This window comes from Cheilinus undulatus, linkage group 2, assembly GCF_018320785.1.
Source record: "Cheilinus undulatus linkage group 2, ASM1832078v1, whole genome shotgun sequence".
NCBI classification, from domain to species: Eukaryota; Metazoa; Chordata; class Actinopteri; order Labriformes; family Labridae; genus Cheilinus; species Cheilinus undulatus.
This window is the reverse complement of record NC_054866.1, coordinates 8,573,472-8,601,271: the sequence shown is the minus strand read 5'-3', so window position 1 is coordinate 8,601,271 and position 27,800 is coordinate 8,573,472. Positions and strand designations below refer to the sequence as shown.

The following is a 27,800-nucleotide window of genomic DNA, read 5'->3' as shown; positions in this document are numbered from 1 at the left end:
ATCTGTGAAGACATCATTTATACTGAGAGGTTTGGGAGCAACACATGCGACCGTCTAGATGACATTTTTATACATTTTTGTTTTTATCAGGGTCTGTCCTGCTTTTGTTGATGAGACAATACCAAGCCACATTCAGCATGAGTTACAGCAGCATGGCTTCACAAACAAGGAGTGTAGGAACTAGACCCAGAACACAACAATGAAAATCATGCACTGTTGAACAACTTCAGATGTACAGGCAAGAACAAGAAAAAAAATCTTTCAGCGCTCTTACAATTGGTGTTGTCAGTTCTAATTATGCTGTTTTAATTCAAACATAGGGCGAAAGTGATTTGCAAATCACTGCATTCTGTTTTTATTCACATTATACATAATGTCCCAACTATTTTGGAATTAGGGTTTATAGATACCTTGTTATAATTTGCTTGCAGACATGGTGGGGCTTTTTGGAGGGCTTAAACTCAGTGGAAGGCCCAGGGGTGTTTCTCTGTGAGATTTTAGACAATTTAACTTTATTTTGATGATATTCTGTTCACTCTGGCCCCTACTTATTTAACTTTCAAATTCTTTTCTACCTCACATTTGATGCACATCTTTGCCAAACCTCCAGACCCCTTGGTGAACAAGACCCCAGCAGTGTTAATTTCGTCGACTAAAACTATGACTAAAAATATTTGTCGACAGCCTTTTTTTTCCATGACAAAAACTAGACTAAAACTAACAAAAACAGATCTGTGATTACTAAATCTCACAAAAAATAAGTTGAGTTTTTGTCAAGATTACTAAAACTAGACTAAAATTTAATGTAGTTTTTGTTGGACATTCAAAATCTGTGATATTTCTCCACTGTGGGTAAATCCGTCAAAAACAATGCATCTGTAGCTATTCTGTCTCTTAGATGTAGAAAGCAGGGACCCCAGGTAGCAGAGTGTGGAGAACACACTACCATGATTTGGAACTAGATTTAGGCAACAGATAACCTTTCAAAGCAGATGGATGCGCCCGTTTCCTTGTTTTTCACTGGCAAATCCATCTTGCAAAATTTCCACCTGAACTGTTTGGGCCCAGTTAGAAAGTGACAGGACCAGTCAGCAACGAGGGGCAGTACTTTCAGGTGCGGCAGAGTCGAGATGTAAACAAGCAGCAGCAAGAGCTGGTGCAGTTATGGAGGAAGAGATTAGCGTGGATGCTGCTAAAGCGCCAGTTTTATCAGAACTTGATGACATTTCTTCGTTTAAAGAAGAACAAAGAACAGCAGTGAGTTGTTTTCTTTTCAAAAACGACAAAAGTGGAGTACTGACATGTCTATGGGCGCCATGTTTCGTTATTCCTCAGTAGCTGCACGCGTTCAGCTTGCTAGTGGCTACGTCACATGCTTTGTTGCTCTGATTGGCCCGTAGAGATGTGACAGACAGAACGTTCACCCAATCACACTATGAGGATTTTTAAAAGCCTCTGCCTTTTCTCAAACGTTTCCTATTGAAGCTTTCTCAGATGGATGTGTGAAACAAATCCATCTGGAGGGTGAGGTTAGGCAAGAGAATAAATGCTTGGACTAAAAGTAGAGACTAAAATGTGAGGACTTTTTATGGACTAAAATTAGACTAAAATGTTTTGAGTTTTTGTTGACTAAAACTAGACTTATACTAAAAAGGGCAGAAATGACTTAAATGGGGCTAAAATTAAAACTTTAAAACTAAGACTAAAATTATAAATCGTTGCCAAAATTAACACCGCACCCCAGGCACTTGTCTGCTTTTGCCTAATGGTAACCCCCCCCCCCGCCTGCTTGACAACCAGCCTTTTAATGTAGGCCTAAGGCCTGCTGTCAATCCTCTTATATTGTGCCTCACTGAAAATGGATTAGAGAGTAACACCTAGGTTTCGGCTCAGGGTCACTTTGGAGGGATTTGACTGAATGGACCTGAGGCTGACACGAGCCTCCTTTATTGATAAAACACCCATGAATCTGCCATCTTTACGAGTTTATTCAGATTCAAGGAAGGACTGCTCATCTTTGGACTCCTCTGTGTTTTAATCCGGTTGGAAATATGACGTGAAAGACATTTATCAATCAGAAAGACAGGAACCAAGAGGAGCAGAGGTGATTTCTCGTCTCCCTTCACATGAGCAGAGCTGCTAGTGGAAACGCTCCGGAGCCTTCAGAGGCGCTGACTGCGGGACATAAGTAGCTCTCCAGGGTGCTGAAGTTGTCTCCAAACGCGACAGACGCAGCACCCGAGCTCTCCCCGTCACTTTCAGACCATAATCCGAGCACAGTGACATGGCTGTCCTCTCTGGAGAGAGTAGGTAAAGTAAGGGGCATGTTTGGACACTCTTCAGCAAAACTGGAGACAGACGAGCAGCTCGGAGAGGACACATGTACGACTGTCGTATTGGACTTTAACGCGCTGCAGATGGCATCAAACAAACGGTAGGTGGTAATTCTGCATACATTCAGCCTTGTGTGACTCATTTTAATTCATGTATAAGTTTAGACTTGACTAAAACGTGTATCTTTACCTGTTTTGCAGCTTTCAGTGATTTATAAATAAGTAGTGAATTTAGAGATTCACTATCTTGGAAGTCCTGGAGGGAAAATGCAACATATTCCTCCAAATTTCAGGGGGCCGCTCTGGGAGTCCAACCATCCGTGTGTACCCATCATCAGAAGCAGGCCAGCTTTGACCACTCTCCCCCTCTTTAACTTCCTGTTATGGATCCTTCTCGGAGTCTTGACGTTCCCATGTTGTGTCCGCTGTTTGATATTCAAAGTGGGGGTCCTGGGGCCCTGGAACTGCGATCCTGTTTACTACAGGGCTCTGCCGGCTGCAGCAGCCAGGCTCGCTGTTAACAGGATAAACGGAGATCTAAATCTAGATCTGGGCCTGAAAGTGGACTACATCGTCCTCCAGGAGCCCTGCGAGACCTCACAAGCCCTGACTGCGTTTATTCAGTATGAGAAGATGGCTGATGCGTTTGTGGGGCCCACCAATCCGGGTTACTGCGTGGCAGCGTCTCTGCTCGCCAAGAACTGGGAGAAAGCCATCTTCTCGTACGGCTGCGTAAATTACGAGCTGGACCGCGTCATTGGATACCCGACCTTCTCCAGGACGGTGCCGTTTCCCTCTGAGGTGTTGTTCACTGTGCTCAAACACTTCAGGTGGGCCAGCGTGGTAGTGGTCTCATCAGATGAGGACATTTGGATAGATACAGCAGGGAGGGTGGCCTCTGCTATGAGGAATAAGGGCCTTCCTGTTGGCATGGTTGCATCCATCGGAACAAATGAGACTGAACTGGAGAGCACGCTGAGGAGGATCCAGGCTGCAGGAGAGATCAGAGGTGAGTCTGTGCTTTAGTGGAAACTAAGGATGGATTTTAAGAAGGTATAAGGAAGATGAAATCATGAATCTACCTCTTAATTAGAGATTTAGTAAAATAGTGGATACAACACCAGTAATGCAACAATAAGGGAAGCAATGTTAAGAAAAAGGTGAAACCTATTACAGGAAGGAAAACCTCCCTATAATAAGCTCTACACTGGTTTCCTGTAAGGTATAATATAATTTAGCACAAAAAGTAAGGACATCTGTGTTTGTGTTTGTGTTTTGTAACAATGCTGCTTGGCAATAATTCTAATACCATTGGAAAGCCTGTTTATTTCCCTTTTAAATGATGCCACATTTGTAAGGATCATACATTTGTGGGATGAGCAGCAGAGCTGAGTATGTGGGTTGGGCCCATGAAAAATGTGCCAATGCCAAACAGCTTATTTTGCTGTTGCTATTCACTCTTGTTTTAAGCTCTGGAACCCCCAGATGCCTTGTTAGCACCTGATTTTCAATCTCAATGCAGAGAGATATTGAGATGAGATTCTGCAACCAGTGTCAGTCCCATATCTCCACAGTCTGGTACTGAACTCTGTCCTCCAAGATGACAATGCTTGTCCCACAGAGTGGGGTTTATCAGAGACTACCTCCAGAATTTGGGAGTGCCAGCAGTCCTGACCTTAACCCCACTGAACCCTTGTGGGATCAGCTTGGGTGTGCTGTTCTACCAGAGTGACCGACACGACCATGTTGGCTGACTTGCGACAAATGCTGGTTGAAGAATGGGATGCCATCCCACAGCAATGTGTGACCAGGCTGGTGACCAGCATGAGGAGGAGGAACCAGGCTGTTGTGGCTGTGTATGGTTCTTCCACACACTACTGAGGCTCCTGTTTGTTAAATGAACAAATTGTTAAACTGCCAAAATGTCTTGTTTCTTCAAACTTCAGTCATCCAATCCACCAAACACCAAACAAGAGTCAGTGGCAGAATCAGCTGTTTGGCAGTGGCAGAGAAGATTTGACACATTTTTCATGGGTGCAACCCACATACTCAGCTCTACTGCTCATCCCACAAATGCATGATCCTTACAAATGTGGCACCATTTAAAAGGGAAATAAACAGGCTTTCCAACGGTATTAGAATTATTGCCAGGGAGCATTATTACAACAAAGAAATAAAACAAATGCCTTACTTTTTGTGCTAAGTTTATATCTAAAACTTCTGCTCCTTGTACTGTACTGTATAATGTTCTCATTCAGTGGTTCCCAGCTGGACCCAAAAGTGAGTGTCAGATCCCGCCAAAAAAATGGTGCCAAAAACTCTACAAAACTGCTCAAACTCTGTCAGTTGACATACAGTCCATGAAAATAACTAACCCCCTCGGATCTTTTACCCATTTTTTTTAAATCAATCATGGTCAATATAATTTGGCTTTTTTGACATAACAAACTATTTAAAGCCAAAATGAAAAACGATTTCTACAAAATAATGTAAATGAAAAAAAAAATATGCTGTATTTAGCACATGCACATTTGGCTGCAATCACAGCACTGAGTTTAACATCTGGACACTGTAATTTTACTCCATTCTTCTTTGCAAAACTGCTCAAGCTCTGGCAGCTTACATGGGGATCAGTGGTGAACAGCCCTTTTCAAGTCCGGCCACAAATTCTCTTTTGGATTGAGGTCTGGGCTTTGACTCTGCCGCTCAAGAATATTCTCCTTGTTGTTTTTAAACCATTTCTGTGTAGCTTTCTCTGTATGCTTCAGCCCAATGTCTTTCTGGAAGATAAATCTTCTCCCAAGCACGTTTTCTTGCAGACTGAATGAGATTATCCTCAAGGATTTTCCACATTTATTTTACCCTATATTACAGGCCTTCCAAGGCCGGTGGTCAAGAAGCATCCCCACAGCATGATGCTGCCACCACCATGCTTCACAGTGAGGATGGTGTGTTTATGGTGATGTGGAGTGCTTGGTGTCTGCAAATATAGTGTCTTGTCTGATGGTCAAAAAGCTCCATTTGGTCTCATCAGACCAAAGAACTTTCTTCCGCTTGACTGTGAGGTCTCCCACGAGCCTTTCAGTGAACTCTAGACGAGAATGAATATGTTTCCATCAACAGCGTCTTTCTCTTTGCCACTCTCCCATAAGCTACAACAGTTGTTGAATGCAGAGTTTCTCCCATCTCAGCTATTATATTGACCATGAATGATTCTTAAAATCACTTAAAGGTTAAAACATTGAAGGGGGTTGAATACTTTTCATCTGTTTGTGATTTGTTAATTATGATAGGGTTTCCCAACCATTTTTCCTTGGAGCCCCCCCCCCACATGTACCTAAGAAAAGCAGAGCCCCCGACAGGACCCAGAGAAAAAGTGAAAGACACACCGCTGCCAAAAAATCAACATAGATTTTCATTATTTCACTGATAAAACCCTAAAAAGGGCCAATGTTTGCTATTCTTATTAAAAGACCTTTGTATAAACTACTTAATAACAGCTTTATCATGGTGTAGTCAATATTTGCAAATCTAATTTTGGCAACCTCAGAGCAAAGAAAGCCTTGCGACCCCCAAAGACCTTTGAACAGAGCTATAGCCAATCAGGAAGCAGCCTGACTGAAGGAGGAAGTAAACAAAACACAGCCATGGCAACAATGGTGAACATAAGGCATAAAGTTAGATGGATGTCAGAAGTGAATAAGCAGCTTGTTGATTTATGGCAATAAAATGAGTGTTTAACAACATGTACTGTAAAACTGGCCACAGATAAACTCACAAGGAAGGGAGCTGGACTGCAACGGCTATGGAAATGGACTTAGCATGTAGCTGACAGCTAACCACAGTAGCTTTGTCTTTCTAAAGTCACGTTTGACCGTGTGAGATTTTGCATTTTGAGTCATGAGAAGCAGATAGTCGGTCAACAGAATCTGTCAATGTGTGGTGTGAGTGTGAGTTAATCCTCTTGTTCCACACCAAACACTGCAAACACAACTGTGGAATCTGTGATTATTTATCAACACATGTGGGGTCTGACACATTGAAGAGAACAGAGCTCTTAAAAGTCTTCATGTGTCTAGCAAGCTAAGCTTAAACACTAATTGTCTAATAATGACAGGACCAATCAGTGTCATTTTAGGAGAGAGTGACAAGAGCTATGGTTGAGGTTTAATTGTCCTACCAGCCCATAAATAATGGCATCATAAAGAGATTATCATGGATGTAGCTCTGGTGGCTTTTTTTTTTTTTTTAAATGGACAATGTTTCTTTATTAACAGAAGAACAAAGCACCACACTGAGAGCTCTGCTTGGTGGGAAGATGTTTTTGCTCTTTTACTCAGCTGCAAACATTCAGCAAGTCCTCATCGAGGCCTGATCAGAGGCAGCTGCTCTATAGTTAATCTATGTGTGCATTTTCTACAGTTATGTCTTCCTACTTACACTTGCAGATCCCATAGTTTAGTTGATCATATTGTTGTTGTGCTGTGTTTCAGTCATCATCATGTGCATGCACTCCATCCTGGTTGGAGGGCAGCAGCAAGCTTCTTTTCTGCTCAAAGCTCAGGAAATGGGCCTGACCTCAGGGAAATATGTGTTTGTGCCCTACGACTGCCTCCAGTACAGCCTGCCCTACAACAACGTCACCTTCTTCCCTCTGCTAAACAACAGCAGGCTGAGGGAGGCCTACGATGCTGTGCTCACCATCACCGTGGCCTCTGATCCTTTGTCCTTCAATGAGGCATTCACCGCCGCCAAGAGGAGTGAGGAACTGTCGGTATCTGTGCAGCCTGAGCAGGTACAGACTTTGATGTCATCCAAAATGTAATAATCTGTTTTTTTATAAGCTCTGTTTGAAATGTACTCATATTTCTGTCACTTTGCCACAAGAAAGAGGAAAGTTATTAGGATCCCCATTAGCTGGTTCTTGTCAGGAAAAGTTAAATACTCTATATCTCTAATCTCTAATCATACTACAACAGTCTATATAGTTTATTTTTAAGTAAACTAGGACTACTGCCTGGCTGCTAAATGCCTCAACTGTTGGACGGTGAAAGTACAGTTGTGGTCTAGAGGGAAGGCTGGCTATAATTCAGCTTTTCCTTACCCTTTTCAGGTTAACCCACTCTTTGGTACCATCTATAACAGCATCTACCTGCTGGCCAAGTCCATCAACAATGCTAGGAAAGCAGGCATGTGGCTGTCCGGCTCAAACCTGGCCTACTTCACAAAGAACATCACCTTCAATGGCTTCAACCAGAAGATTCAGGTGGACAATGCTGGGGAACTTAAGACTAGCTATGTCATCCTAGACTCTGACAACACAGGGGGCCAGCTGTATCAGACCTATCTGGTGGACCTGTCAACTGGAGTGCTTCGTTTTGCTGGGAGGTCTATTAATTTCCCAGGAGGATCTCCACCACCGTCTGATTCCAGCTGCTGGTTTGACAAGACTGCAGTCTGCACAGGAGGTAAGAGGTGGAGTCAACATTTGGGCACCTACAGTACATGTCTTTGGATGTTTTCAAACACCTTTTCACATTTATTGTTTTATTCATTCCATTCTGATTTACAAAAAGCTGAAGTTGCATGTTGTCACCCTCAGGTGTGGAGGTCACCTACATCATAGTGGTGTTGGCAGTCATCCTCATTTTGGCTTTAGCTGGGCTCGCCATAAGTCTTTACATCAGGTACAACTGCAAAACAAACAGATTCTGGTTTATTCCAGAAAGCTCAACACTGAGTTCATCATCTGTTCTCCTTTTTCCATTTTTAATTTGAGGGTTTTTTTGTCTGCTTGTATTGCATGTACAGTAAAAGGTGCATTTGCATGCATTCTATGTAGACATTCTGGGAAATGAAATGAATCCCAGAAAGCAACAGGCAGACTACAGATAACCCAATGCTTTCATACTATTCATGTGGTGTCACATTTGTTTTGTAGTACATTTCATATTCCTCGTATGTCATTTTGTGTGTGCAAGAAACACTTGAAACAACAATCTGCCACACAACCCTTCATTGTTCACAAACTATCCAACAGTGGAGTTTACTGGCTGGCAAACAAGCAGCTAGAAATAAAGGTATCTGTGCTGTACAGTCATGGACGAAAGTATTGGCACCCCTGGAATTTTTCCAGAAAATACACCATTTCTCCCAGAAATTGTTGCAATTACAAATGTTTTTGGTATACAGGTGTTTATTTCCTTCATGTGCATTGGAACAACACAAGAAATCTGAAGAAAAAGACAAAATTGACATAATTTTACACAAAACTCAAAAAATTTGCCAGACAAAATTATTGGCACCCTTTTAAAACTGTGGGTAAATCATTTTATTTCAAGCATGTGATGCTCATTTAAACTCACCTGTGGCAGTAACAGGTGCTGGCAATCTAGAAATCACACCTGAAGCCAGTTAGAATGTCTAAAAGTTGACTCAACCTTTGTGTTGTGTGTCTGTGTGTGTCACACCAAACATGGAGAAGAGAAAGAAGAGCTGAGAATTGTCTGAGGACTTAGAAGGCAAAATTGTGGTAAAATCTGAACAATCTCAAGGTTATAAGACCATCTCCAGAGATCCTGAAATTCCCTTGTCCACTGTGCGTAATATAATCAAGAAGTTCATAACCCATGGAGCCGTGGCTAATCTCCCTGGACATGGACAGAAGAGAACAACTGACAAAAGAATGCAACACAGGATAGTGGGAATGGTGGATAAACATCCTCAGTCAACTTCCACACAAATTCAGGCTGTCCTGCAGACTCGGACCATATGTCATCATCTGAATGAGATGAAGCGCTATGGCAGGAGACCGAGGAGAACCCCACTGCTGACAAAAAGACATAAAAAAGCCAGACTGGAGTTTGCAAAATGTACCTGAGTAAGCCTCAGTCCTTCTGGGAGAACATTTTGTGGACAGATGAGACTAAGGTAGAGCTTTCTGGAAAAGCACGTCATTCTACTGTTTACAGAAAACAGAATGAGGCCTACATAGAAAAGAACACAGTACCTACAGTCAAACATGGTGGAGCTTCAAAGATGTTTGGGGTTGTTTTGCTGCCTCTGGCACTGGGTGCCTTGACTGTGTATAAGGAATCATGAAATCTGGAGACTATCAAAAGATTTTGGGCCGCAATGTAGGGCCTAGTATCAGAAACCTGGGTCTGCGTCAGAGGTCATGGGTGTTCCAGCAGGACAATGACCCCAAACATACCTCAAAAAGCACCAAGAAATGGTTGGAGACAAAGCGCTGGAGAGTTCTGAAGAGGCCAGCAATGAGTCCGGATCTAAATACCACTGAACACCTATGAAAAGATCTCAAAACTGCTGTTGCAAGAAGCACCCTTCAAATCTGAGAGACCTGGAGCAGTTTGCAAAAGAAGAGTGGTCCACAATTCCAGTTGAGAGGTATAAGAAGCTTGTTGATGGTTATAGGAAGAGATTGGTTTCAATTTTTTGTGTAAAATCATGTCAATTTTGTCTTTTTTCTTCAAATTCTTTTTGTTGTTCCAGTGCACATAAAGGCAATAAACACATGTATACCAAAAACATTTGTAATTGCAGCAATTTCTGGGAGAAATGGTGTATTTTCTGGAAAAATTCCAGTGGTGTCAATACTTTTGTCAGTGACTGTAGAACACTGCACATGTTACAGGCATATTTTGATATTTTTAAAATAGTTTTTTTCCACAGTACTTGGCAATAGTAGTGCCATTACCTTTCAGTGATTTCAGAGTGTTACCCCTTTAAACAGGACACGCTTGGAGAAGCAAGGCAACACAGCTTAGCAAATGGGCATAGCTTCTTTGTGTAATGTAAATCAGTCAGGAAAACTCTTTTCATAATTTTTTTTTTTTTATCATTTTATTGCAAAATGGATATACAGTTTTAGTTGGGGGAGAAGGTGCTGCTCAAAAGATGCTCTCTGGCTTATTCAAGTGGCATGCCTAGACTTTCCAGGGAGCACATGGCTAGAAATGCCCATATTGATAGATAGATTTATAATAATGCATACTGAACACAGTAAAATGTTTAAGCAATTAATCTATAGTGGCATGAATCTGAATATGAAGGTTGAACAGCTTTATTCTATGAAGGAGGAGGCTGGGGTGGAAGAGGTTAAGCTTTGCCAGCAAGCAGCATGGTGCATCAGCATTAATACATGCAGGGATTAGTAAGAAGTATGTCATATGTAAATACACAGCTGTGTTGGGAGAAAGAGCTGTGATTGGCTGTGGGAGCTAGGAGGTGATAATTGGGATCACCTGGCTGTTGGCTGAGCGTATGACTACCGTTTCCTGAATAGGCTTCATTTCAGTCAGGAACACTCTCATCATGCATTTAATCATTTTTATTGCAAAATAGATATACAGTTTTAGTTGGCAGAGAAGGCTCTGCTTAATCCCCCAAAACAACAGACACAGAGGAGCCGTCTGGTTGCAAAATAAAACTCTCAAAAAATGTTTGATATATTCAGACAGCATTGTTTTGTCAGCCCATTTTTATCTGAAACACTAAATTACGCAGACCAACTGTACCCTTCAGTGGTGCCGTATAGCCTAGATTCTCAAAGTGTGTCCTGTTTGAAGGGGCAACACTCTTTAAAGTCACTGGGATATCCTGCAGGGATTAAATGTCTTAGTGCAAAGGTGGTTCACAGTAGCTTGAAGTAGTGTTGTACTCAAGGCCACACTATCCAAGACCAAGACTTGCCCAAGATCAGAGTGCACAGAGACCAAGACAAGACCAAGACCATAAAAATAAATTCTAAATACCATGACAAGGTTGAACAGTTCAATAAATGTGATGGATCAAAACAAGGCGTCTGCAACTCTTTCAAAGCACAACATGCAAAAATCTCAAATTTTAACAAATTTGTTCAAGTAACTTCTTGTAAAATGTATAAATGTATGTATTTAAAAGCAATTGACAAGTCCAGAATTATTTTTAATATCTGAAAATGAGATGTTTATCTAAATTTGTCAGGTTAATGAGGCCTAAAGTAAGTGTTCAGAGGTATTTCTGACTAGAAATAAGCTGGACGGATGTCAGAGTTTTTGCAGTAGTAGCTGTTTGTTGCTGTGGCAAGTGCTTCTCTTTATTTTCACATTAATGAAGTCAAAGAATAGCAGATCAGTGCTGGTCTTGACCGGTCTTGATGGAAAATCCAGAGTCCAGCCGGCCTGAGACTGAAACAAGACTGAGTAAAAATGCTCTTGAGTCCCAAACAAGACCAAGACATTCCAAATGCTGTCTTGGGACCAAATACTGTGGTCAAAATGTGTGGCCAAATACTTTTGTCCATACAGTGTCTATACTGTCGTGGAAGACAAAGTGCCTGTTGTATGCTGTTTAAACCAAGTGCGCTGTCTTTTTCATACAGTATGGTTCACAGACAAATATCTTTGACACAGGGGCCACAAACAGAAAAGCAAACCCAAAGCCTGGTACACTCGCCTCCCTGAAATGTGCAAACATTTTAATTTCAAACAGGATTGCTGAAAGTTCCCTAAGTCCAAAGATTATCCTCTTCAGTTTTCTTTCAAGTTGCACCAAAGTTAAATTATAAATAGAAAAGATCCCCGACACTGAATTTGACTGTGTGTGGGCAAGAGAGGACCATAAAAGTTCATCTCTAATGAGGTTTAATTGATTTCTTTGCCTCATAGAAAAAAAACTGCAATGTGGATAAAAGAAGCACACTCAAACTATTTAACCTCTAAAAGTGAACAACAACAAAACAAGACAAGAAAGGTGAACACTCAGCAGTCAGAAATATCCTTTTAGCATCTGTCATTCTGGGCAGTAGCAGTGTACAGACTACAATGAGTATGTTTCAACCCAAAGTCCTCTGCTGTGTGGAGGGGTTCTGGTTGGTTTGATTCATGTTACTCCCAAAACAGGCCCATGTATAATTAAGACTTTCAATTCATCCCCTTTGTGCCTGGATTTGTGAGTGTGTGCCGTCTACAAGGCAAAGTTTAAATGAACATCTCCCAAATCACTTTGCAACACATGCTTTAGACTTTATGGTTTATGTCGTCAAAAAAGTGCCCATCTGATCCTGACTCTAACCTTATATCTTCTCATGATCACCATATGCTCACTGGAGAACAAAAGTGGTCTCATAGAGGGAAAACCTCTTGTTCTAAAACTGATCTGTGAGATAGATTATTGACTCTGAAATCCAATAGTTTAAGCAGTTTCCTGATCTTTTTTAAAAAAAATGTCTCTGGCAGGAGGAGACTACAACAAATCCAGCTCTTCAAAGGCCCCAATCGAATCCTCCTGACCTTAGAGGATTTAACTTTTATCAATCCTCAGCTTAGCAAAAAGGTAAGAAGCATCACAATCTCCCATTTATGTGACTGAACTTTAGAACAATACACTATAATAATATAACAGTCATACTATCCATTTCTTTAAGTTCAAGTTCAGAATTTGAGATAATGTGCATAGGGATGGACTTATTATAATCAAATCTTTCCCTGGGGTAACAGAAAATCACCTTAGAAGATCTGAGTGAGTCCAAGAGTGGGATGGAAGACAAATCTGCAGATAACTCACACTCTGTGAACAGCATGCAAACGGCAACTCATGAGACCACAAATGTAGCTGTGTATGAGGTAAGTGAAGACAAAAACAGCCTCTATTTTAAAGATGTAAAGATTTAAATCAGTATTTATAGGTTGTTATTGTAAAGTGCAGGTCTGGACCTTTACAGCTACTTAGACAAACTCAACATAAACAACCTACACTCAGCAAACACTGATTTACTCATGTATACCAGGTCATGTGTTAAATTAAGTGGCTGATGAGGTGACTTCTAACTTTTATTATTCTAAAAAGAAATAAGCAATGTATAAAGTAAAATGATCATATATATTATGATTTCACTGATATTAACTCTCTAAATAAAAATGTAAGATTGCTGTAACAAAATATCTCTTTATTTTCCAGGGTGACTGGGTGTGGCTGAAGAAGTTTGAGGAGGGACAGTTCAAAGAAGTTAAGCAAAGCACAACCAAGATTCTCACAAAGGTACAACTCATGTCTTTTCCTGTAGAACAGAGAATCCCAAAACGTGTGTCAAGGCCCACTGGTGGGCTCCAGAGGTACTACAGGTGGGCCACTAAGAGGCCATTTACAATAATAAAAAAATCACAGTAATTAGATTTAAAAAAATATTGTGTTTTAAATGACCAAAAAAAAAAAAAAACACTCAATTGCATGTAATTATTTGAGGCTCAGAAGTAACAAAACACAGCTGGAAATTTTAACTAATTCCACCTTTTTATCATTTATTTTGTCTGATGTATTCACCCAGTGTTCCAGTTTAACTGGTGTTGGATTAACTGGTGACACCCATGGAACATTCTACTATGTTGCTTGCTTCTCTCTTTTAAGAATTAATTAGTGTCACAGAGATATAAATGCTACAAGTGAGGAGTTTGCTGATATACACTATATTGCCAAAAGTATTCGCTCACCTGCCTTGACTCGCGTATGAACTTAAGTGACATCCCATTCTTAATTCATAGGGTTTAATATGAGGTTGGTCCACCTTTTGCAGCTATAACAGCATCAACTCTTCTGGGAAGGCTTTCCACAAGGCTTAGGAGTGTGTTTATGGGAATTTTTGACCATTCTTCCAGAAGGGCATTTGTGAGGTCACACACTGATGTTGGACGAGAACTTTACATTGCACTTGGTGATGTATCGCTTGGATGCAGCTGCTCGGCCATGGAAACCCATTCATGAAGCGCTCTACGCACTGTTCTTGAGCTAATCTGAAGGCCACGTGAAGTTTGGAGGTCTGTAGTGATTGACTCTGCAGAAAGTTGGCGACCTCCGCACACTATGCGCCTCATCATCCACTGAACCCGCTCCGTCATTTTACGTGGCCTACCACTTGGTGGTTGAGTTGCTGGCGTTCCCAGTCACTTCCACTTTGTTATAATACCACTGACAGTTGACTGTGGAATATTTAGGAGCCAGGAAATTTCACGACTGGACTTGTTGCACAGGTGGCATCCTATCACAGTACCATGCTGGAATTCACTGAGCTCCTGAGAGCGACCCATTCTTTCACAAATGTTTGTAGAAACAGTCTGCATGCCTAGGTGCTTGATTTCATACACCTGTGGCCATGGAAGTGACTGGAACACCTGATTTTAATTATTTGGATGGGTGAGTGAATACTTTTGGCAGTATAGTGTACAAAGTACTTTTACAGAGATAAATATTAAAAAAGAAACTTTCAGTGTCTGCAGATGCCTGATTAAAACAAAATAAATGCCAGAGGCTCATACATTTTATTTTCTTACCCCACAAACACTTTCCAAGCAATGTTAGCATATCAGAAAGCAAGGAATTTAAGTTTGAAATCCCCTGTTTATGACAAATAAATGTATCTAGTTATGATATCAGGTTATGGTTGTAGAGGGTTTTTAGGTAGGCTGCAGAATTTTTTCAGGTTTTAAACTGGGCTGTAGCACACTGAAGTTTGGCAAAGGCTGCTATTTTTTAGGTGATTTGGAGAGAAAAGATGGAGCATAGAGCTCAAACTTGTAAATCCCTGGTCACCAAGCTTTTTCAACCTACAGTGTTAGCAGAGAAGCTTGATCTACCTGCCCAGATTCACTGAGGAAGACAAATTCCTTTTTCTTTTCAAATAATAAAATTAAATTTTGCTCAAATTTTATCTGATAGTTACAGTTGTCAATTTATCAAAGGGATAAAAAGAGGAAAATGATTCACATTATTGTTGGATGTCATTTTTAATCATATTTTAATTAAATATTTACATATATTAATTGACAAAAAAAAAATCTGCAAGTAATAAATGCATTCAACCTTTTGTATAAACAATAAAAGTCACATATGCATTTACCAGCTAACAGTATGTAGCCTAGCCCTACCAGCAGGTAGTGAATTTTAATTTTATTTATTTAGAGATGTTTCTCATGACTTGAATTTGGCCTGGTGGTTCATAACACAGTGGCATGTCATGCAACAGATCTACAACACAGATATTTTCAATCACTTTACAGGGACTTTAAGGTTTTCTCTTGCTTGAATGGATTTCCTTTAATTATTCCATTAATCCGAACATTTTTTCTATCTCAGATGAAAGACCTGAGAAACGAGAATGTGAACCCATTCCTCGGCTTCTTCTCGGACTGCTCCATGTTCGCTGTGGTGACAGAGCACTGCTCCCGGGGCAGTCTGCAGGACCTGCTGAGGAACGAGGACGTTAAATTAGACTGGATGTTCAAGTCCTCACTTTTACTGGACCTCATCAAGGTGAGCATGGGCAGATCGCATGTAAGATATTCTGTAAAATTCTCTAGATACAAGCTGTCATTTCTCTTGACCATACACTGCCTGGCCAAAAAAAAATAAAAGTTGCTACCAAAAAAAGGTCACACACTCTAATATTTCGTTGGACCACCTTTAGCTTTGATTACAGCACGCATTCGCTGTTGCATTGTTTCGATAAGCTTCTGCAATGTCACAAGATTTATTTCCATCCAGTGTTGCATTAATTTTTCACCAAGATCTTGTATTGATGATGGGAGAGTCTGACCACTGCCCAAAGCCTTCTCCAGCACATCCCAAAGATTTTCAATGGGGTTAAGGTTTGGACTCTGTGGTGGCCAATCCATGTGTGAAAATGATATCTCATGCTCCCTGAACCACTCTTTCACAATTTGAGCCTGATGAATCCTGGCATTGTCATCTTGGAATATGCCCATGCCATTAGGGAAGAAAAAATCCATTGATGGAATAACCTGGTCATTCATTATACTATATCCAGGTAGTCAGCTGACCTCATTCTTTGGGCACATAATGTTGCTGAACCTAGACCTGAGCAACTGCAGCAACCCCAGATCATAGCACTGCCCCCACAGCATCACTTCACCTGCCTCTCTTCTTACCCTGATGCGCCCATCACTCTGGAACAGGGTAAATCTGGACTCATCAGACTACATGACCTTCTTCCATTCCTCCAGAGTCCAGTCTTTATGCTCCCTAGCAAACTGAAGCCTTTTTTTCCGGTTAGCCTACTGACTAGTGGTTTTGACTCTTCTTAAACAGACTAACATCTTTTCCACGACCACAGGATGTCTTTCGAGATGTTTTTTTAAGAAATGAGGAGTTACTCATCAGCATCAGCTGGGGTTAAATAACTTGTTGCTAGCTGAAAGATAATCGCCCATGCAGTAATTATCCAATAGGAGGCTCTTACCTATTTGCTTAGTTAAATCCAGGTGGCGACTTTTTTTTTTTTTTGGCCAGGCAGTGTATTAAGTTTGTTATCTTCAGTCACTAAACCTTACACCATGTCCTAACTGCATGGGCCATGGATATCACTTCACATTGTACGGTTTGTGTTACACTGTAATGAGAATCAATATAATCAAGATAATTATGTTGCTATTAGGACACGCTGTTAGGCCAGGGTCAGACTGCACAACCTTCTTGTCAGTTAGGATGGTCACTGTGTCAGACTAGGCCTAGAGTCAGACTAGTCATTCATTTCTGCTGTGTATCAATTGATGGACAGGACAGATCGCACCGTTTGATGCCTGACCAATCAATGACTGATGTGATGATGGAAATGAAAAGGGCTTGCCAAGACATCAGCCAGAAAGAGGACCAGATATGAGCATATATCTGCTGTACATTGTGTCTTTCTAAACCATACAGTGAATGATAAGCTAGCTTGATGCTAATGCTTATGGCTGTTACTCACAGGGCTATTAAAACAGTGTTAATCTTGGCAGCTATTTTTTTATTTTAGTCTTAGTTTTAGTCTTTAAATGAAATGCATTTTAGTTTTAGTCATATTTTAGTAATTTCTACCCTTTTAGTTTTATTCTAGTTTTAGTTGATAAAAACTCAAAACATTTTAGTCTAGTTTTAGTCCATAAAAAGTCCTCACATTTTAGTCTATACTTTAAGTTCAAGCATTTATTCTCTTGCCTAAATCTGGTATCAAATCACAGTAGTGTGTTCTCTGCACTCTGCCAAACCTGGGGTCCCTGCTTTCTACAGCTGAGAGGCAGAATAGATACAGCTGCATTGTTCTTTGACAAATTAACCCACAAAAATTAACCCTTTTAGCCAGTTTTAGTCATCACAGATCAATTTTTCTAAGTCTGAGTCTAGTTTTTGTCATTGAAAAAAAAAGTTGTCAACAAACATTTTTAGCCATAGTTTTAGTCGATGAAATCAACACTGTGTTGAAGTGCGTCTGCCGTCTTTCGCCCACGTTTCTCTTTTCTAGTTCTTACTACAACACATCCTAAAAAAAAGAGATGTTCATTCCAGAGTATAGTTTGTTTCCTACAAAAGTGTATCAATGAGATCTAAATCCAAAGAAGAAGCTGGAGCACACAAATCACTGCAGTTTAATCAGGTGCACTACATCCTCATCAGAGTCAGACTCCATCTTTGGATTTGTCTGTGAGATAGATCTATTGAAACGCCTCTGTTAGCTACTGGTCCTGTCTGTGAGCACCACTCTCTGCCTGTGGAGGGGCTGAAGCACAAAAGACTGCCTCTTCATTAAAGGCTGTTTCTGTCTTGTACTTTTATTTAGTGGCACAACTTCTTCATTCCTTTTTTTAACTTGCCATTTGTTTTGTTTACGTTTGTGACTTTTGCATATGCAGAGGGCTCTGTGCTCTTCTTGGACAACTTCACCGATGAGATGTGATGAATCAAAGATGGCAGAAAGAAAAATCAAACCTGCTATGCTTTCCTTTGGGAATTTGCAAGGCACCCAAGGCAACCTAGATATGGGACAGATGGGTCCCAAAATCTTACAGCTACAGGATATGGCTTTAACTTTACATGCAGTTTTATCTGACCTAGGCTTCAGTCTGCAACTTTTTCCAATGTAATCATTTTTTGCTTGATTTATATCTCAGTATCATTGTTGATTAGGGAAACCCCAGTGACTTATGAAGCTCTAATCAAGTCAGGGATGGAGAGGACATTTAGTAACCACATACCTTTATCCATGTTAGCTTGCTTAGTCACAGTAACCCATTTGGTATTATTATTGTACTTCCAGGGTATGAAGTACCTTCACCACAGAGATTTCCCCCATGGTCGACTAAAATCCCGTAACTGTGTGGTTGACGGGCGTTTTGTCCTCAAGATTACTGACTATGGTTTCAATGAGCTGCTGGAGTCTCAGAAGGCAGCGATGGAGGAACATCCACCTCAAGGTACCTTCTGCTCTTGATGCAAATGTGTCTCATCAATTTATTTTAAAGTCTGATATATTTTGAACCGTCCACTTCTTTAATCCATATGATTCCAAAGATAGTGTAAAAATGAGGACACAAAAGCATGTGTCCTTTACATGCGGTTGTGTTAAATATCACATTTCAAGTCTAATATGAAACCTTTTGTTTCTTTCACTCAGATCTATTTTGGACAGCTCCAGAGTTCTTAAGGGACCAGACAATTTCACGCAGAGGCACCTACAAAGGAGACGTATACAGCTTTTCTATCATCCTGCAAGAGGTGGTAGTCCGAGGACCACCGTACTGCATGCTGGGACTAGCACCTGAGGGTTAGTATTTAACAGATAAAAAAACAGAGTCAGGCTGATCACAGGAAATGCTTTTATATTTGTCACAAATGTGTTGTTTTACAATGTGGATGTGAGGACCCTATTGGAATGCAAGGCATTGCTATGTTTCCTCTGGTAAAAGGGGGATTTGCCATGCCCCAGAATTAATCAGAATTAATCAAAATTTGCACAAAATTTTAAATTAGTGGTTGGAAGTTTGTGCATGTGCATCAAAAAAAAAAGGCTCAACAGCACCCACTATAATACATATAGTATAGTACTTTAGTTGAATTTGAGAGAGCCAGGTTACCACTCAGGAAGCTGAAGAAATACTCTGGCATCTGAAGGCTCAATACAAAGTCATTAAGAGGAGAGACTGGCCAAAAATAGGCTTCAGCTGTGACTGCCCAGTGCTCCTGCCCAATCAGCCTGCAGCAAGAAAAAGAAAAACACATAGAGCCTCCTCTCCAACACAAAAACAATCTTAACACAAAATCCAAAAACACAGGAGGACAACCATGACAACTTCAGTTATAAAAGAGGATGCCTGGTTGCCCAACAGTTTCAGTCAGTCTTTATATCAGAAGTTGTTAATTTTAGTCGCATTTTGTGCTGACCTTACACCTAAAGACTTTCCAATAGATTTCAAAGTTGCAGAAAAATTCCAAAGTCAGAGTAAGATCATGAAAGCTTTGCTAAAGTTGCTGCATGCTCCTGTACTCTCAGTCTTTAGGTGTAAGGTGGACATAAAACTCAATCCAAGCAGTTTTAAAGCAATCTTTGAGACAATATCAAACATGTTTGATATTGTATTAAGTCTTTAGCCTGGTCGTACTCATATTGTCTTTTCAATGATGCGACCATCATCCACAAACAATGGGAGCCAGAGCTGTCCATAAGCACTTTAAAACAGTTAACCTTTCAAAACATGAATGTGAAGCCACTAAATGTCTGCTCATAACACAAGAGATGGTCTCACATGATAGAATCAGTAAACCTTTATTGGGTTTTTCAAAATAAAAGCCTGATAAGTTTGTTTCTGAGTCGAGGCAACATGCATTTTCATATGCCACTTTTATCCTTTAGTGTGTCAAAGATAGATCTTTGATTATTGCAGTAACCTAAAAAGTTGTTTTCTCAAAAGGAATCGTATTCTAGTCTTGTAGTTAGTGACCCCCGGTCTTTGCAAAATCTGAGCCTGTGACAAAAAACTCAACAACTGTGGATCACTTACTGCAAGACTAGAGTATGATTCCTTTTGAGATTATTTCCCATCATGCATCTGGTGGCAATTTACACCAACAATTTTTCAGCAGAGAACAAGATGTAGATAGAGACGAAGATCGCAGTTAATAGCTCTCATAACCTGATGTTTTTAAATCATTTACATCAAGTAGAAATGAAAGGAAAGTTAAACACCGAAGCAACTTTGCATGTTACTGCAACAACCGAGGAACAATCTGGAACACTTCAGAATAAAAGCACGAAAACACCAGTCATCTCACCATGGAAACAAACTGATCGGGCTTTTACTTTGAAAACCCAAGTAGGGGTTTACTGTACCAGTCACGTCAGCCAGGACTGAACTGACAGAAAAGGCACACAAAAACACAGGTGCAGAGATCTGACTGCAGCTCTGAGCAGAGAAGTTTTTCAATCTCTTGAGTTATAGCTGAACATTCAGCGGCTCTAGATTAATTTACACTCATGTTCATATTTTGAAGAATGAAGTGAATTAATCTGCTTACGCATAACACCAGCTCCCATTGGTTGTGGACGACAGTTTGCATACAACCAGACTTAAGACTAACGACAATATCAAACATGTTTGGTATTATTGTAACACCAAGACTGAAGAAAGACCGCCTTAAAATGGCCAAAATCGAGTCTTATGACCACCTTACACCTAATGACTGAGACAATGGGAGTGAGCTTTGGTAAGACTCCCGTGATTTATTCCAACTTTGGAATTTTGTCTGCATCTTTGAAATCGGACGGAAAGTCGTTAGGTGTAAGGCCGCCTTGAGTCGTATATGTTTTGTGTAGTTTTAGTTGACAAAAACTCTGAAACACTTCAGTTTTAGTCAATAAAAAGTTCTGATATTTTGACCTTCACTTTTAGTCCTAACCTAATGACTTACATTATTTGCATAGTGGAGAAGTATCATGAGTTTTTGTAGGCAAAAGATCTAGCTAGTCACATCTTTCTTATGGAAAAAAGGTTTTCCACTAACATTTTAAGACACATTTTTAGTTGAAGAAATTAACGCTGATGCTCAACCTGGTCAAGGTAGATAAAAAAATATGATGTTGTTGAGTTCACTTGGAAAACAAGGGGGAAATGTTGTACACGCTAAAATGGGGGAACCAGAAACTCCAAGCTCAAAATTTAATATATAAAACAAACAACACAACTCTTTTGTCAAAACATGTTATGCAAAGCTGCTGTACTTCCATAGTAACACCCCAATTTGCACAAAGATGTGACGGCCTGTTTATCGCTGCTTAGAACTCAAATCTCAATTTTGGTCATGAAAAACCCTAACATTGTTCATACTTTTGCCATCAAGCAGGGTTCATAATCAAGTTTAACAGTTACCTGATATAATACCAGTTCAATTAGAGAGACTTAATATGAGTTTAAGAATATATATATATATATATATATATATATATATATATATATATATATATATATATATATACAAATGTTAATGAAAGAGAAATGTGCAATGTCTCTGGCGAGTGGACCCCATTGTGATGACTTCATGTACTTGAATTATGAGCTGAATTGAGGTGGCTGGGGTGGAGGACAGTTGCTGCACCAACACTGAAATGACAGGCTGACTGTGAAAGAGAGAATGACAGATTTAAAACATGACAGGTGCATGATGATTGGTCAAACAAGGTTGTGGCAGAATCTGATTAGCAGGGTAATTAAGGGAATGATATGAATGAGAGGTGACTTATAACTGAATAGAAACAGCTTGAATTACCACTGAGCTCCATTCTTTTTTTAAACTTTGATTAAAATGTCAATACTCTCCACCAGAGATCATTCGCAAGGTGAAGAAGCCTCCTCCCATGTGCCGTCCCACTGTGGCCCCAGACCAGGCTCCTCTGGAGTGTATCCAGCTGATGAAGCAGTGCTGGAGTGAACTGCCTGACCGCAGACCAACATTTGATGAGATCTTTGATAGGGTGCGTTTCATGAGGCAGGCTTGAAGTTTTGTTAAACCACACAGGCAATCTTTAAGTACACTGCACACATAGTTTAACATGACTTTTTATTTTGTGACCAGTTCAAGATCATCAACAAGGGTAAAAAAACAAACATCATCGACTCCATGCTGAGGATGCTGGAGCAGTACAGCTCCAACTTGGAGGACCTGATCCGAGAGAGGACGGAGGAGCTGGAGGTGGAGAAACAGAGAACAGAAAAACTGCTGTCGGAGATGCTGCCTCCGTGAGTTCCTACAAAAAAAACTGAAAAAATCTCTAATATTAATCTCATCTCAACTCAAAAATCAAACTCTTCATTTTCAGCTCAGTGGCTGAGGCCCTGAAGACTGGGGCCACGGTGGAGCCAGAGTACTTTGACCAGGTCACGATCTACTTCAGTGACATCGTGGGCTTCACTACAATTTCCTCGCTCAGTGATCCCATCGAGGTGGTCGACCTTCTCAACGATCTCTACACTCTGTTTGACGCTGTTCTCAGTAACCACGATGTATACAAGGTCAGAGAGCATGCTCAGTATACTGTAATTCTTTTTTTTAATATTTGTTATATTTTTCATTAATTTTAACTGTTTGTTTACAATTTAATTTAGTTTTTAGTTTAGTTTTTAAAACATTTTTGAAATACTTGCTTAGTAGTTGAGTTTTGTCTTGTGAAAATATTCAGTTTCATCAAGTTTTTATTAGTATTAGGATGTTTTTGTCATGTTTGATACTTGTGTGGGGCAACATCAAAAGGGCAGGAACAGTTTTGGCCTTTCTGACCAGACTCTTTTCTCTGATGTTTATTCAAATTTAATATTTAGGACCAAACATGAAGGATATTGTATTAAGAGCAGTGTTTTTTTTTTGTCTACTTGTGCATGTGACTTAGAGTATATTTGGCCTATGGCAGGGGTCATCAAGTACATTTGCACAAGGGCCAGATTTAGTCTTGCCAGAGTCTCTGGGGCCAGACTTCCAAATAAAGAAAAATTAAATCGATATGTTGTTCTGATTGACATATAATTTTATTATTATTTGTAATTCTTTTAAAACACAGGACATTTTTAGGCATTAACAGTGAGCTCTTCCCAATCTATAATGTCGTAGACCACAAGGAGACAGACATGCCCTAAGAATGGGCCCTCAACAATTGTGATTAAGCACCAATATGTTTCACACTTTTCACTACTTGACTGCTTCATTCTGCCATTTCTGCAACATTTTGTGCCACTTTTAACCCATTTTTGATATACTTTTTGCCCCTTTTTCCCTTTAATATGAATGGTTTGCCACATTTTAACCATTTCCACCACTTTCCTGCAAGTTGTTGTCCCTTTTTGCCACTCTACAACCATTTTGGACGCTTATCATCAATTTATGCCACTCTTTAACCCCTTTTTGCCACTTTATCCGTTCATTTTTGCCAGTTTTAACACCAACTAATAATAGCTGACAAGTGAATTTCTGTAGTCAATCTAAAACTATTTGAATATTAATTGCTTTGGGGGTTGATTTAACAGCTGTAGACATTTGAAGCCAAAAAATACTCTTAAAACCACATTTTCTTTTCCTGCTTTTCTGAATTAAATGATCTTCTGGGGGCCAGACGGGAAGCTTTGGGGGGGCCTGATTTGACCCCTCAGGCCACCAGTTGATGACCAGTGGTCTCTGGGTTTATTAAAACCTGTTTTGGTATCTGTGATTCAGAAAGAGACCTCAAGTGAGGTCTTCAAAAGAACCCTAAGGAATTCAAAGATATATCATCATATATCAACATCTGCAACGAACAGACTCATAATAATATAGAGTATAAAACCCTGTGCCTGAGACCAGTGTTAACTTTAGTCTTACTTTTAGTTTTTAGATTAAAATGACTTTCAGTTTTACTCACATTTTAGTCATTTAAAACCTTTATTTGACAATAACTCCAAAACATTTTAGTCTACTTTTCGTCAATAGAAAAATCTGTACTTTTAATCTTCACTTTGAGTCATGCTTTCTATTTTCTTTGAACTAATTTAATCAGTAAATTATAAAATTAATATAAATGTAAACACCCTTAATAATGCACTATCAATACTTTAAGGGATTTAAAATATACTTATAAATATGTTGACATTCCCTATGGAGAAATATCATGGATTTAGAATATTCAACAGTCCATCACTAATATTTTAGTCTTTATTTTCATCTAAGATCTAGTTTCAAGTAGTCCTAGTCTGTAGTCTTCCTTGTGGAAGATGTGTCAGTCAACTAAAGGCATTTTGTCTTTAAATTATTTTTGTTTTAGTAATTTTGTATGAACCCAAAACTGTTTCAGGTCAGCTTTTTATGTAAAGCCTGATTTTTATTTCTGTTAAAGTTAACAGAAATGTTTTTGAAATTTTAGGTTAGGTATTTTGTTAGATTTAGAGGGGGTTATCAGAAACAACTGTTAACCATGAATCTGTTATTCATAACATTAATAGAAGCTGATCTGTTAGTTGCAACATGCTGAAAGTCTGACGGTCCACCCCTGGACTGTGTTTTCTCTTCGTTATTGTGATTATCGTAATGAATGGTGTTTAAGTATTATGTCATACATTGATAGAAAGTTATGGTTCTTTTTATTACAAATGTTTCAAGATCACAACAGAAGCATCCACAATCTATGCATCCATCACACCTATAAACAACCACATACAGTAGATTATTTTAGTATACCATACTCCTCTGATTACTAAATAATATTCCAAATTAAAGTGACCGGCTTCATCAGAAAGGGCCCCTTTCTGTTTGATGTAATGTTACATTAACACGTTTGTTGGTGATGTTCAGGTGGAGACCATTGGTGATGCCTACATGGTTGCATCAGGCCTGCCAAAGAAAAATGGCAACAAGCACGCTGCCGAGATTGCCAACATGTCTCTGAACATCCTCAGCTCTGTAGGAACCTTCCGGATGAGGCACATGCCAGATGTGCCCATCAGGATACGGATAGGAATCCACTCAGGTGAGTCCTTATCACACTCCTTACCTTACTTACTTGTTTCTTGTCTTAAGTTGTTCATCATAGTGAAAACAAGGGAGACTGTAGGAAGGATTTCAACACCACAGTTTGTTTGTGTCGTTTGAATTGGTTTTGGTCAAAGTCAACTGCTGTCAATCCAACTCTAGTCAAAGTTTGACTGGTGCCTTTTATAAAAAAAGTAACATTTTTTGATTACTGCCTCACTTGACTGTGTTGGATTGTACCTCCTATTATCCCAAAAGCAATGTCATAACCATTTTGGATTTCTTATCAGTTTCATTTTAACTTTTGGTTGTCCGTTTCAGTCTAGTCGTGATTATTTTTAATGCTGCTTTGTTAGTCTAGTTTAGTTTTTATTTTGCGACTGATTGTGAGATTACGATGAAAAACAGTAATGAGTAAATCTTTACTTCTTCCTCTTCTTCCCGTTTGTTTTGTTCCTTTGTTTACAGTGCCTGTAAGAAGAATTCACCCCTTGGGTGTTTTACATTTTTAATGATTTTATGAACACTCATGGTCAATATAATTTGTCTTTATTTACAAAAAAAAATCCTTAAAGTCAAAGCAAGAACAGATTTCTACAAGGTAATGTCAATTAAACAAAAATATTTAAGGTGAAATAAATGACTGCATTAATATTCGCCCTCTTTAAAGTGACTGACTTCATTTAATTCCAGCCTTTTGGTGCTAGTAGTCTCACAATTACTGAAATCACCTGTGCAATGAATGTGTCTTATGTGATTTATCAGAACTTGACATTTCTTCGTTAAAGGAAGAACAAAGAACAGCAGTGAGTTGTTTTCTTTTCAAAAACGACAAAAGTCGTGTACTGACATTCCTACAGTTGCCATGGTTTGCATTATGCAGTTCCCTATGGAGTTTAGTCCTCAGCTTGATAGCGGCTACGTCACTTGTTTGGTTGCTCTTGTTGGCCCATAAAGATGTGACAGACAGAATGTTCATCCAATCACCCTTCAAGTTTTTTTCAAAGGCTCTGCCCTTTCCCAAATGCTCTGTATGAGTGGTTTTCCAGATAAATGTGTGAAACACATCCATCTGGCGTGCCAGGTTACCTCTTGTCTCTTTATCCAAAAATCCAACATAAAGGGGATGATTCCACACTGCCATGCTGCCCTCTCTGTTATCTCACAGGCTCATCAAGCTAGGGATGCGTGCATATTAGCACGGATGTTCACCTCTCTCTGCCACAGCGCTATGTGGCAGTGAATACAGGAAACAATGAAGATGCTTGGAGGAGCTTCCTTATCTTCTTTCTCTCTTTTTGAAGCCACAGCAGAAATGGGAGGAAATTGGGGATTTTCCTTTTAGTAACTGATTACTTTTATGAAAATGTAACTAATAACTTGAATTTTAAGAACTTAAGTGTTACGTTACTCATTACAACAAAGAGGTTATCTGAGTACTCTAATGCGTTACAAAGTAATGTTACCCCCAACACTGCTCATGTTTCTAGGAGATTTTTGTTTTTTCGATATTAAACATGCCTGCACCATGAGTGAAGTTATTCACTGAGTGATTGACTTCAAGTCTGTGGCAAGGGGCAGTCTACAGTAAAGGATGGTGAGCTGATACTCAGCAGAGAGTACTTCCCAAGTCTCTTTTTTTCCATCCTTATCAGAAATCACCTGGCTTTACCACGGGCACCCAATCCAAAATACCACGGTTTCATGTTTATGAAAACCAAATTGCAACGCGGCAATGCTGGTATTATGTGTAAGTGTGCATGATGGGAATATTTTAATATGAAAGCGCTCCCAACAGATAAAAAGTTTAACCATTGTTTTGAAAATAGATGAGCTGCTGCGTTTCACCTTTAGATTGCATGGACTGGGGGTGCTGATGGCCCAGTGTAAGGTTGTGACCCATGCACATGGATGGCCCAGGTTCAAATTTTATTTGTTGCCCATTTTCCTGCATGTTATTGCCCACCCTCTCTTCTCGTTTTCAAACTCTACCCACTGCCCTTCTTCAAAGCAGAAGAGCCCAAAAATAAATCGCAAAATGGATTAGTATTGACTTTCCAATATGAATGGTCATGCTGCTGCATGCTGGGAAACACTAAGCTTGTCAAAAACTAAAAGAAAATGAGTACAGCTCATTCTGTTTGATCCATTTTTAAAGTTAAAACACACCTCTCTTTGTCCCATGTTCAGGCCCTTGTGTTGCCGGGGTGGTGGGTCTGACTATGCCACGATACTGCCTTTTTGGAGACACCGTCAACACTGCGTCTCGCATGGAATCCACTGGGCTGCGTAAGTACTCTCCTCACATACAGACCACTTTAGGTCATATTGTGTTATGTTTATTGATTAAATGCTTTCTCCTCTTTGTCTTGGTGTCCCTTAGCTTATAGAATCCATGTAAATATGAGCACTGTGGAAATCCTCTCTTCACTTAATGAGGGTTATAAAATAGAAGTCAGAGGCAAGACAGAGCTGAAGGTAAGAACTCTCAATGATCAGTTTAACCGCTGCATTTTCTTTTTAGGACATATTGGTCACTCTTTGACATGTGCCTTCTCTGTTCTTTAGGGTAAAGGTATTGAGGAGACTTACTGGCTTGTGGGGAAAGCAGACTTCACTAAACCTTTGCCAAAACCTCCAGAGATTAAACCAGGGTAA

The 27,800-nt window shown here is 39.8% G+C and overlaps 1 protein-coding gene across 1 annotated transcript; it reads left to right on the top strand.

The window, feature by feature from the left end:
* The first annotated feature begins 2,600 nt into the window (after positions 1–2,600).
* Positions 2,601–27,800, top strand: gucy2f (guanylate cyclase 2F, retinal). Its single transcript, XM_041809604.1, has 17 exons — positions 2,601–3,342; positions 6,827–7,128; positions 7,447–7,801; positions 7,936–8,020; positions 12,572–12,668; positions 12,833–12,958; positions 13,293–13,373; positions 15,462–15,638; positions 18,418–18,574; positions 18,775–18,924; positions 21,977–22,125; positions 22,227–22,390; positions 22,471–22,663; positions 24,966–25,140; positions 27,333–27,431; positions 27,526–27,620; positions 27,711–27,800. The coding sequence occupies exons 1-17, from the start codon at positions 2,601–2,603 to the stop codon at positions 27,798–27,800; spliced, it is 3,237 nt and encodes a 1,078-aa protein (XP_041665538.1).